Below are 13122 nucleotides of genomic sequence, written 5' to 3' on the forward strand. Positions count from 1 at the left end.
TCCTCGAGATAGAGGTCGAAGTCCACTAGTTTATGCATGATGTGCTTAGATGATTCTTTATTCTTCCTGCACTCGACTGGCATCCATGCAAACTATTTAATCTCCAATTAACATGGATGTGAGCTCAAAGGAAAGATTAACTAAAGTCTGAAGCTCAATTTTGAACACCTTAGATGCATAACAATTTTCTCACACTCAACTACTCGCAAAGATACAACCACTTTGATATGCAGGGAAAGAGTGCAGTGATCATAAACATTTTCAAGGAGGTCGGTGTGCACAAGTGCTGCATGCGAAGAAAACAGCAAAAAAAATTGAATTTATGAAGATAACTGTGGACAGGTATTCACGATAAATAACTCTTTGGTAGTAGAATAATTTGATACTTAAGCATCAACCATCAAATAATTCATGTTCCAGTTAAAACCCTGGTGAATAATTACCAACTTATTTATTTATTTATCATCGTTAACGAATAATTGAAGAACTTATATTGTCAGGTAGTGGTGGTGATGGTTATTTTGTTTTTGAAATAATGTTCCTCTTTGATAATTTTCCTTTCAATAGATTGCTCCAGGAAGTCACAGCTAAAAAAAAAAGGGTTCAAACATGTGCCGATGAAAACAGGAGATTAGGTCATTAGTCTAAGCAAGAGAGGTATTTTACTTAAAAAAGATAACAATTCAACAAAATAACCCATTTGAGTGGATAAAGGCATGGTGCTCAGTCGGCGGTCACCCACTGCTTCACAACATTCACAGAGTATTCAAAAAATACGGCTCCCATCAAGTCACGCATATTTATTACAAGACGAATGATGCTGCAGATTGGATTGTGTCCTATACGACTCATCATTTCAGAAATTTTATTTGAACAGTCTACATAATTGCGCACTGCATCTACGTTGTCCATCGTAAAAAAAATGTTTATATAAAATAACCCATCATAATGTTTTGGAGAAAATAAACTTAATAAAGCATTCTTGCTCCCATGTGATTTAAAAATTGCGAAGGAGAGAATACTATACTATAAACTAATTATAAAAAAGTTATGAAAAGAACAAAAGAGTAAACAAACAAAAAACTATTATTTTTGAAAGAGAGATTAGTTTACGTTTGGATACCCTTGGCTGGTCAGTGTCAGCGGCCGGTCACATGCACTTCTCTGCCCGGGCCCAAAGGCCTAAACGGAGACCCCCCCTTCTCTCTATCCCTCTACCTCTTCCTCTCTCTCCTCCGAGAGCTGCAGCTTCGGGTTTCGGCTCTTCTATTTAGCTTTTCCTCCCCCAGCACGCACACACAGCCCCCACTCCTCACTGTCAACGCAAACAAAAAGAGCTCCTCACGAAGTTTCCTCCCTCTCTCTCTCTCTCTCTCGCCATCTCTCTCGCCATTACAAAAGGAGGGAGGGGATAGCCCATCTCTTCTCTTTATCGGTTCTCCTTTGCCCTTGGACGCCCATCACAGGAGGTGCATTCTTGGGTCCTTCGCCATTGCTTGTTTCTTTGTTTCTCCTTGTGCAAACGCTTGCTGTGATGATCCAAAGAAGTGTTTTTGGTGTGACTGCTTGCATCTGGTGGTGGGTTTTGTGGTTTTGGTGGTTCAGGGCATGGTTTTGTTTGGTGTTTAGGTGTGTGCTAGTTTAAACTGGGGGGTGGAGCTGGGAAAGGCGTGATTTTTGAGCCCCTCCTGGATGTGAAAAAGATGGGATTTTTTCCCTTTATATCGTTTGTTTTGACACTTCTCGGATACTCATGGGCGTTTTTTTCTGGGTAATGGGCTCTGGGATTTTTATCTTAAGAGAGTGATCTTGGATATTTTGGCGGCATGGGGCTTGGTTGTTCCTCTGTTGCTAGGTATTAAATATGCAATTTTCGCCCCTCTTTTACTGTAAGAATGGTGGGTGGGAATATTGGTCTTTAGGGAAAGGTCCTTTTGATGGTCTTATGTGCTGCTTAAAGGATCTGGAATTTTGATGGCCATTTCTAGGGTTTCTTTCTTTCAACAGAAAAGGCTTCTTAGGAATTGAAGGTCAGCATTTTTTGATGATCTACCTCAATTCCGTATGCAAGCATGGAGTAGCATGTCTAGGTTTATAGCTTAAAAATGTGATTTTGGATGGCTTGATAACCTCTTTTTTAGATTGTTGTGTCGAGATTTGTGCAAAGAAAACAAGGTTAGGGGCTTGAAAAGCATGGGCTTTTTGCGTTCTTCTTCTCCATGTTCGAGCACAAATTTGTTAATTTCGTTAGAGCAGTGACTTCTCATGATACTCTTTGAGGTTTCTCTGTGGAAGGTTTAAGAAGTCAAGGGAAAAATACTTGCTTTTCTGGTACTCGTTTCCGTATTCGCTGAAACTATTTCGAAGCTCTTGTTCTGTGTTCCTTGTAGATATCTTCTAAGTGTTGTTGTTTGTAGGTAGCCTAGACTGTAGATTAAATGTTCTTCGATACCTAGTTTGTTCTTCTTGCTCTTGGGAATTTAATCTGCTGCTTTGGCTTCTGGCGAAGGTGTCGTCGGCTTTATGTTCTCTCAACTGTGACCCATAATTAGCAGAATCTACTAGATTTTATTCAATTTGGTTTGGACTTGCTTCACCTGAGAGCAGATGCTCTCTCTGTCCCAACACTAAATATCAGATCAATTTAATGTTCTTTCTTATCTCTTTAATCTCAAATTTGTTCGATATTTTTGCTAGTGGTTGTAAAGAACTAATGAATTATTGGCTCCCTTGTTCCTCTGCAGATCTCTGGCCGCAACTTCTAAAAGATGGAGCTCAACATGAGTGCGTTTACAGGGAAAACCAGGAAGAGAAAGGCTCCAGATGGTGCTCATTTGGGCTCTGCCTTCTCCTTAGATGAGCTGAATCAAGACCTACTCGAGAGGGTCCTTTCCTGTCTTCCTCCCTCGAGCTTCTTTCGCCTTCGTTCGGTATGCAGGAGATGGAATTCTGTTGCAACCTCTGCAACATTTCAGCTTGCCTGCTCCCAGATACCGTTCAGAGACCCATGGTTTCTCATGGTGGGTCAAGATCTAGAGCAGTCTGTTGTTTTTGACAGCAGCGAAGCGAACTGGAAAAATCTAAGACATCCAGCTTACCTCCAACAAAGTCATGCCTGCAAGCCCATCCCTGTTGCATCATCTGGTGGTCTGGTCTGTTACCGCACCGTGTCCGGCAACTTGATTGTGTGCAATCCGGTCACCGGCGCCTGCCGCGAGCTCCCTTCAGTGGGCCAGGCTAGTGAAAGCCAAACTCTCCATGCTATCACCATTGACTCTCCAAAAGATCCAGCTTCATATAGAATTGTGCTTGTTCTCGGTGAATTCTCAAACCTGTCTTTCAAAGTCTTCAACTCCGCTAAAGGCATATGGGAAGATGAGGTTCCATTGGTTCAGAAAGCTGAGAATTCTTCGGAATCTAATATGGCCGGCGACGAGACTCTGTATTTTCTTAGCAAAGCTGGAGATGTTGTGGCCACCAACATGCAGAGGAGCCCATCTAAGCAGTATTCGTCAGTTCTGACCGTGGAAAATGGAGAGGAGGTTGTCTATTTCTTGAGCCAATCAGGGACTGTCGTGGCTTGCAATCTTGCTCGGAAGACCTTCTTGGAACACCCAAGATTGCTGCCTATCTTTTTCGAGTATTCGATCGATGTGGTCGAGTGCAAGGGGGAGATGTTGGTGGTTGTTCTATCAGAGTTCCTAGAGACTGCAAGCTTGAGAGTCTGGAAGTTCTCAAGGGGAGACCAGTCATGGCGGCAGGTTGCAGCAATGCCGCCATCGATGTCCCATGAATTCTACAGCAAAAAGGTTGATATAAACTGCATCGGCAGTGGGGATATGATCTTCATATGTGTCGGTTCCGGCGACTTCAGCAGCTATGTTGTGTGCAATGTGGTGACCAATGAGTGGATAGAGCTGCCCAAGTGTTTTGCAAATGGCGAGGCCAAGGAGTTCATGTCTGCCTTCTGTTTTGAGCCAAGGGTGGAGGCTTCTGTCTGAGTGTCTGAAGTAGTTTGTGTGACTGTTTGTATCTTGATTTATAGTCTGAGATATTATTACAAGCTCTTCATTCATTGTTGTACAATGGCCTGTGGCAAAAGGGTCATCTAATGTGTATGTTTCTCTTGTGTTTGTTTGAATAGTATTCAATCTTTCTATGTCCAAGATAGTTTCATATGTTTAGAATCTCTATTTAAAGCTTTTCCTGTGAATCTATAGGGTGCCCTCCGGAGAACCCCGCAATACCTTAGGTTTAGAACTGAAAGGCTTGAACAGTTGAACTATTGCAGACTTACTAGTCCTCAGAATGGCTTGTTCCAACAATTCTCCATGGAAATTTGGATGTGATGTTCCTAAAGAGGGTTTTAGATAAAATAAAAAAAGTTGCTTCTACTCTTTTCAAGTTTGTTTTTATGTTTTGTGGGACAGATGTTTTCTTGCTGTTGGATAGAATATCTTCGATCCTTGTCATGCTAAAATATCCACCTGTAGCTTGGTCTAGCATCAGAAAATTTTACTTCCAGGTGCTTGCTCCGATGGTATTACTTACTCTTTATATTGGAACGGAGATGTGAATGCATAGCTATAGAGTAGGAAGGTGAAGATTAATCCTAGTCTCGAAAGATTGAAATTTGTACAACTAGCTTTCTGAAGTTATGCAATTTTTTTCTATAAAATTATTTGGTCTAGATGATGAAGTTAGCTTTCACAAACTTGTGCAAATGATCTTTAAAATCTGTATAGCTTTTAATTACATAGCTTGATTGGAATAAGGTTGTTTCCTGTTCGATGGCAAGATACATTTCACCCTGCAAAAAGAAAAAAAAAAAGAATCTAAGTTGCAAATTATAAAACCAGTCTTTTGTTGCAAAATTTTCAGTCTTATAATGAGAAAGTATTCTGATGGGTTTCCTTCCATCCTCCAATACGCATGTAATGCTTCTTTTTATGCTTTACTCGTTCAACTTTAGCCACCATCCTGATTATGTCATCCTACAAATAACACTCCAAACAAATATTTTTCTTTTTATTATTTCTCTTTTGAGTATTGCAGAGTCCATAGGTGATTACAACCAGAGAGCCAGCAAAGCCTCTGATTGATAAATTTAATAGCCTTTGAGTGTTGCTAGGTTCTATTTGGTTATTGAAAAATTTAATAAAAATAATTCATCAAAGAAAACCGAAAGAAAAAGAAAATTAAAATTTCATTTATCTTGCCAATAATTGTTAAAATTCTTTTAACTTTTGAAAATTGTTTTTCAATACAGATCGAACAATTAAAAAGAAGCTTTTTAATAAACCCTCTTTTCTCTCATGTACTTAGCAACCTTATAGATGCTTAAGATTGTGCATGCTTGCGCCGCAGAACTTAATCCGAGCCGAATTTGATGAGACCCACGTTAGAAACCAAGCTTGGGTCATTTGTAGATCATTCAAGTAGCTTCAATATGAAAAAAAGAAAATATGGACAACGGTAGCAAAATAACAATCAATATATATTCTCAATACAAATATTGTTTTTGGAATGACATGAAAATTTGATTTTAAAAAAATATTTTGATCTGATCAGAACACCAACAAACTCAGTGTAGGACCCACAGTAGGTTTCGTGAACTCAAGCAATTGCTAGTTTGAATTTGAGCATGCTGCTAGGTTAGATATTGCTAGTTTCTTGAAGTTTAATGTATATGTAGATACTATGTACTAGTTCTTGAAGTTTAACGTACATGCAGATACTATGTATGAGATTAAGAAAAAAAAAAGATGAGTGAAAACAATGCCCCAGTTCTTGGAATATTACTGATGTATATTTGATTGGAAGAGGTTGTTAAAAGTCACAAACTAATCTTCTAGGATGAAACAAAGATTTTGGATAGTAGTAAGACAAAAAAACAAAAACAAAAAAACAAAAAAAATAATGTTGGAGTTTTGCGAAAGCAAAAGTGAAATTAGAATGTGGGATAGGAATGTTTGTCATAACTCATTATATACTCAAGTGATCTATGAAGCTTATGATTGTGTGATTAATGGGGCTAACTTGAAAGCATGGTCCAATTTAAGCCACTGCAAAGCTTAAATTCATATTGTTTAATCATTGTTAACAATTCCTATCAAATGTAAGTTCTAGTGTACATTCCATATTAAAAGAAATCTGAAATATATTCATAGCACAGAGGGAGATCCTTAGGGGTGCTTGGGTTGGTTTGTAGCTAACCTGAACTTGTACAAAAAAAGCCTCGAGTCGGCCTAACCTGATCTGACCAAATTGGCCTTATAACATAAGGTGATCTTCAAAACTAAGGTAAACTTGTCACCCTTTGTTTACACCCAAAAATTAAAAGGCCATCATCAAACTATAGTTCAATGGTCGAAAACATTTGGCCGATCAAGATTTGTTTAGTTATTTGTAAAATAATGCTTGGAAGGTTAATGTTTGGCCATTCATTGCTTTTAGAAGAAGCCATATGCAGATGGCTTGCTACTGAAATTAACTTCCTAAACGAAGTTATTGGGATATAGAGCAGTAATTTGCAAGAACAACCACCTAAAAAGGAATTGTTTATGTAAGCAAGCACTGGTAACTACCCAAAAAAAAGGGAGTTGCCAAGATTTAAAAAAAAAAGAAAAACCTTCTTAAAGAAAGTTATCATTAGAAATAACTTACAATTTGCATGATAAATGGAGGAGAAAAGATCAATTTGTCTCTTCTACTAATATATTTTACATAGCTTCTACTTGACATCGATCGGTCTCTTCTATCTTACAATTCTATGGAGCAATTGGCTTGATGATCCCCTCCCAAGATTCTAGGAACCATAATCTTTCTTGCTAATGAATGGCCTTTCGACCATCAGTAAATATAATTCCAATTCTACTTGAGGAGTGAAAGTTCAATCAGCTCCCACATAGATGTCAAGGGGTCCAGAGTGAAGGTTTGACTTGCATCCATGTAGATGTAATTGAAGAACCCACAGATCGGAGGTTCAACCTATTTTTGCATGGAGGCCAGGAAACTTATAGAATGAAGGGTCTTTCCATGCATAGAGTTTGAGTGATTTTTGAAGTCAGTGATGGATATCTTTTTATCATCAAGAAAGCGGCTTAAGTCTCGCCTACAAGCAAAAAAGTTGACCAACTTCTTTTATATAGGGTTTGAATTACAGAATCAATTGTAATTGGAACAACTGAGATGATTTATCCCTCCCCTATAGTTATGATTAATTCTTTTATTCTCTATCTCTCTTGTCTCTCTCTCTCTCTCTTGTTTCGTTCATATCAATGGCTCAACAAATCTTAAGTCCTCTTACTTGAGGCATGGAAAAGAATCCAGGTATCTCTGATCAATCTAAGCCATTATCATTCATAAAGAGGAAGTATTTAAGATGTGAAACACCTCTACGGATCAAGCTAGCTTACTTGTCCCAAAACAGCCTGTAGCCCTCAGATCTTGAGAGTGCCCTAAACCTAACACTGTTTCGCGGAAATGGTGACCAAACCCTGGTACAGATTTCAATCTATTGTTGATCGTTTTTGTTCAAATTAATAAAAAGAAATCTTCTGATTATTTTGCAAGTATTGCAGTAGCAAGGTTTCAATGATGATTATTGGGCTATCAGGATGGTGTGCAAATCGATTTATCCAAGATGGTTCTTGCAGTTGCATGATGAAACAGTGGTTGTCAGAACTCCTTGGATGTGAAAGCTTGTGAATTCATTTTGGGGTTTAACGTCTCAAAATTGTAGATCCTGACTCCACTCCATGCTCCAATTGGATGACGATCGATGATAACCACGGGAAGGATGATAATGACAATAATCAACATCTCATCCTATGTTGAAAGGCATAATTAGTTGGGCTATTCAGACTTTATTTTTGCCCATGATATAAGAGTTAGTAACTAGCATTCTCAATTATTAGCATATCTAGATTAATAATTAAAGGTAAAATAAGAATAGACCTTTTTGACAAAATTTCAATTATAAAATTTTAACTCAATCCAATCACTATTCATTCTCCATCTTTCTTGATATGATCCCATCAAACCTCTCCTTTTTCTTTCTTTCCTAGATCTTCTCCTGCTCAACCTCAACTTTTTTTTTTTTTTTTGTTCCACTATATTCAATAACACCTACCATCCTAACATCTCAGCCCTATATAAAAGCATCTGTATTTCTCAACTTGTCAATTTCTATAATAAACTTAATTAAATTTTCTCCTTAAAGACTTAAAAGGATACTAAACTTCTAGTAGAAGGGGATTTTAATGTTGTTTGATTTTAAGGGGTCCAGAAGGAAACTAGTTATACCATCATGCCCTTTCGCTCTTACACACAATTCATATAATAGACTATTAGTTATATTAGCACTCACACGCACAGAAATGCAAATATTCATGCATGCATGTATATGGTCAACGAGCATGCGCGCGCATGCATGTGCACACACATATACAACCTGCAATATCCTTAAACCTATTGGATTAATTTGGATACCTAGTTATATATATCATCATGCATGTCCACAAACACACACAAGTACATGCTTCCACATGCATGCTCGACGAGCATCCATGCGCATGCTTGTATGCATCCGCATGAAGCTTGCAATATCCTAAAGTCTAAAAAATGGCAATTACCTTACTTAATTTGATTAAACGACACCAACTCGAATTCAAGCACAATAACTTGACACTAAGGTCCTCGTATCATCAGAAGAGGAGGGGAAAAAAAACCCAAAGAGTCAAAGAAAAGTCCTCGAGATCTCCCCGGCACAAGGCAAATTTAACGGGGACCAGCCCGTCCCCTCGTCGTGGCATTTGGCATCCGGACGGATGAAGTTATTGATGCCGATCGAGTCTGAGTCTCTGAGGTGGAAGATTTGGAGCAGTGCTTGTTGCACTGGCAATTTGGCAGCTGGATGTATGCAAACTAACGGGATCCGGAAAACAAGATGTTGGAAAGACTGTAAGTACTGACAAGAAAGGACAAAGAGGCCAATCCAAGGCCAAGCCTAGGCTTGTCATCCTAGAAGGCCTATAGATGCTGCCCTACTGATTACTTTAATCTATGTGTTGGTCTGAGGTTCTGTCCTGTTTTGTTTTTTGATTTTTTTTGTTTGGTTTTTTATGGAGGGCAGGCACTATACTAGTCTGAAATCGCAAGTCAGTTCTATTATTTTTTGATAATCATTATATTTTTAAGAAAACATCCAAATCGATCACTGCTGTTAGTTTCCATCAGCATATTTTGATAGAAAATTTCAGATTCCAAAAATCTAGACCCACCTCTCTGGTCTCCTCACAAGCTCCTTCATTGTATAAATGCTGCCACTTCTTCTCTCCTATCCCATCTCAAATAGGAATTCATTTTTTCCTAAAGAACTGGACTTCAGTATCAAAAGTCATCCTCTTTCTCTAGTCTACCATAAAAAATCAATAAATGTATCTTCTATATCTGAGTTATTGCCTTCTAAAATGATTTCTCTCTTAAGCCCTCTTCCCCATCCTCTTTAATTTTTCCTTTTCTCAATTCTTCCTCTCTATATTCACTCTCAACTATCACAAATTTTCTTTATATCTTTTTTGCTGAGAAAATGAACTCAACCCAACATTTCTTATTCCCACTTCCTTCTTCTCGCAGCTACATTGTAGAGAAATGTATTTCTTTATTTTTCCGTTAACTATGTAACTTCAATTTTTTGCATATCAATTTTAGTTAGTATATAATTTGAGTTTTCAAAATATTATATATAATTCATATGATGCCAATTTATAGTGTAGTTATTTACAATACTATAAATATAATGTGAAATGCATCATGTATATAAGTAATGTTATGTGAACAACAATTACGAACCATGTAGAGTTGTTATGAATTTTATTTTGTTTGTAGAGTAATTATCAAATATTTTAATGATATACTACAATTTATAGCAAGGAGGTGCTTAATGAGGTAAGAGTGAATGAAATAATTGAAAAAAGAAAACATGGATTACTGGCAACATGCAATATTAGTGGATTCATTGAACAAGTTCAGTGCATGCAGTAAGCAACATCAATACAAAAATTGAGAAACATCAATCAGTCAAAATTAATTTTCACTAATTTATGGGGAGGGGGCACCCAATGAACCTGGAAAGAAGATGTCAAGTGGGAGCTTCAAGAGCTGCAAGCATACATAGTGTATATAGCATATAATATTAGTGAAAAATACAATCAATAAAACAAAGTCTACTTTTCAAGTTTCTAGTTTATATGAAAATAATCTAATATTTAGCAAAATATATGGCTTCTGTTAGTTATATATGATGTTCATTATATTTTGTTTTCAATATCATAAATAACTAAAATAAGCAAAGATGTAATTTACTAAAGGTTATGCCATTTTTATATAAACTAGAAACTTGAAGCAGTGGATAATGAGACATGAATTGTACTAAACTCTTCATTTTATTGCTTGTATTTTTATTAGAAATATATACTATATATGTACAGTATATGTCTTATCATATACACTAATGTTGTCCATCATGTGCACCAATAGTACTTCTCATTATGTGCATTAATGTGCACTATAAGCTACTAGTGCTTCATATTGTTTATTTTTCCAAACATTCTATTCTCTCCAACCTCATTTGCGTACTTCCTCGTCTGAAGCTATAGTTTGTACTAACTCTATGAAAAAAACAAATTCATGACATGATTTATAATTAGTGTTCAAATAGTACTATGAGATATTAATTCAATATAAATATCTGAAAACTGGGTACGTTATATACTAAACTAAAGTTATGCAAAAAAAAAAAAGAGTTATATAGTTCATCAAAAAATAGAAAATTAACCTTACCTCTCTTTTAGAAAATTTCAGCGACAAAACACTGCTTTCATATTTCTCTATAATATAAAAGTGAAATGTGAAAACTATTCTGAGTTTATTTTCTATGTAAGAAAGGCAGAAACTAAATTTAAGATATGTGAGAGTGAACATAGAAAGGAAGAATTAACAATAACAAATTCTAAAGGGGAAAGGTCTAAGAGTGAAAATCTGATAAAAACCAACAACCAAGATCAAGAAGATTTTAACTACCCAATTTTTGTGTTGGAGTAGAAAAGAAATGTTGATTTTTGAATAGAGAATATGGCAAAATCCAGCATAAAATGATATGCTATTTAAGATGGACGGGAGGAAAGAGCATGGGAGAAAGATTAGACTGAATTTTAAGGTTTTAGAGGGTATTTTATGACATTGAAAGTTTTCTATGCATGGTTAATCATTTAGTTAAAGCTGTTAAGCGTAGAGGGAGAAAAAAGAGAGACACGGAGAGAGAAAAATACGATCTTTATTCCACACTTTAAATAGTATCATAGCCCACATATATGGTTAATAATACAACTCTTATACAGCTAACAAAAGCTAACTGATAAAATTAATAACATAATTGATTTGAATGTTTCCATAAAAATATAGTAACATTGAAAATGTGAAAAAAGAAATCAGATCTGTAATTTTAGAAAATTTTAGTGGCTGTTCTATAATTTTATTATTATTGTTTATTTACTAATTGCACAGCAGCCGAGCCTTCTGCAATCTGCAGCCAAAGGCCAGCCGAACAATCCAACCCATATGGGACTCTGCCCATCCTCTCCTAAAATCTATCTTTCAAATTTTAATTTTAATTAAATAAACTCTCTCTCTCTCTCTCCCCAGCTTCTCCTTGTGAACCGTGACAACTATAAATTTATACAAAAATGAGACCTCAAGTTTCTTCAGTCAAAGGGAGCACACAAGTTGAGAGAGCTTGGTAAAACTACCCCCTTGCTTGGTGGTCCTAAAAGATTAATTCTTATATAACTACTTAATTTAAATTTAGTTCCTTTTATATGATTAAATATATTTTTTAGTTACAGTCCACATTTTTTATACATGGTGATACATATTTTATATATATTACAAAATAAATATAACTAAAAAAAACATGTTAGAGAAGATCACTCCGAGTACCACCTTTCAGTATTTTAGTTAAAATGGAGGACGGGGGATGAAATGTCTAATCACTAGAGATGAGCAAAATAACAGTCAATCAAAAAGACAGAAAAAATATCCATTTAATTAAATTAAATAATTAATTGTAATATAATATTATTTGAAAAAGGAGTTGAAATCACCATATATTATAATGCAAAGCTCCACACCACTCCAAAAGAATTGTCAGTGGTTTGTGTGTCACAGCAAGTGCTTAGCAGTCGAACTTAAACATTGTATAAAAAAAATAATAATAATAATTTATTCAATCAGCAGGATAGAAAGATAGATAACTAGGTTAAAATTATTTCAGGGAATAAACAACCCTTCAGTCTTTATTTCGCTACTGCTTGTGCCTGGGGTAGTATTTTTAAACGTTTCTTTCCTATCATCTTTGATTTTTTGCAAACTTGGCATTGACGGTAGGTGGTAAGTTCCAATCCAATGTAGAATAAGTATACTCCTCGGTTAGCTACTTAAGAGTTAAGAGGTGTACAATCTTTGATTTCCTCCGTTCACTTTTTGCAAGATAGCATTAATGGTAGGTAGTAAACTTATCTAGAAAATGGTTCGTCCAAATACAATCTAAGAGGGATTAGTTTTCAAATGTTATCTCTTTTACTATAGACGGGATAGTCTATGCCATGGAATAAATTACTTTTTGATATTTGGTTGGAGGTATAAGTAGATAAATAGATAAGTGTATCAGTTTTCATGATTATTCTAATTTTATCACAAAAAAATATTATCCTTTCATTTTTTTTCATATGTTTAAAATATGGATAGAGGCAAAAATATAATGCCAGAGGTAAGTTCCCACATTCCATGGAATAATTCTATTTCGCCATTCTGGTGGAATAGAATTATTCAAATAACTGGCCTTATTTGAATAAGGCTATTCCATGGCCTTTCAAGGTGTTTGATGGGATGGGATAATTCCCCACTCTGGCAGATAAACCCCCATTTATAGGGGGGAATTTATCCTTTCCTATTACAATTTTATCCCTGTCTGTTCTATCTCTCTCTCTCTCTCTCTCGTTTTGTGTTATACGATCCCAATCTACTCTTTAAACACCCCAAAGAGTGGAATAGCAGTTTTGT

At 36.1% G+C, this 13122-nt stretch overlaps 1 protein-coding gene across 2 annotated transcripts; it reads left to right on the forward strand.

Moving 5' to 3' along the window:
• The first annotated feature begins 1218 nt into the window (after positions 1-1218).
• Positions 1219-4166, forward strand: LOC103702567 (F-box only protein 13-like). Of its 2 annotated transcripts, none has more exons than XM_008785059.3 (2): positions 1219-1469; positions 2745-4166. In XM_008785059.3, the coding sequence occupies exon 2, from the start codon at positions 2769-2771 to the stop codon at positions 3999-4001; it is 1233 nt and encodes a 410-aa protein (XP_008783281.2). In that variant the 5' UTR covers positions 1219-1469; positions 2745-2768; the 3' UTR covers positions 4002-4166. The 2 variants fall into 2 exon arrangements, with proteins under 2 accessions (XP_008783281.2, XP_017697213.2); XM_017841724.3 differs by lacking the exon at positions 1219-1469 and adding an exon at positions 1476-2030.
• The last annotated feature ends 8956 nt before the right edge of the window (positions 4167-13122 follow it).

This window comes from Phoenix dactylifera, chromosome 6, assembly GCF_009389715.1.
Source record: "Phoenix dactylifera cultivar Barhee BC4 chromosome 6, palm_55x_up_171113_PBpolish2nd_filt_p, whole genome shotgun sequence".
Taxonomy (NCBI): Eukaryota; Viridiplantae; Streptophyta; class Magnoliopsida; order Arecales; family Arecaceae; genus Phoenix; species Phoenix dactylifera.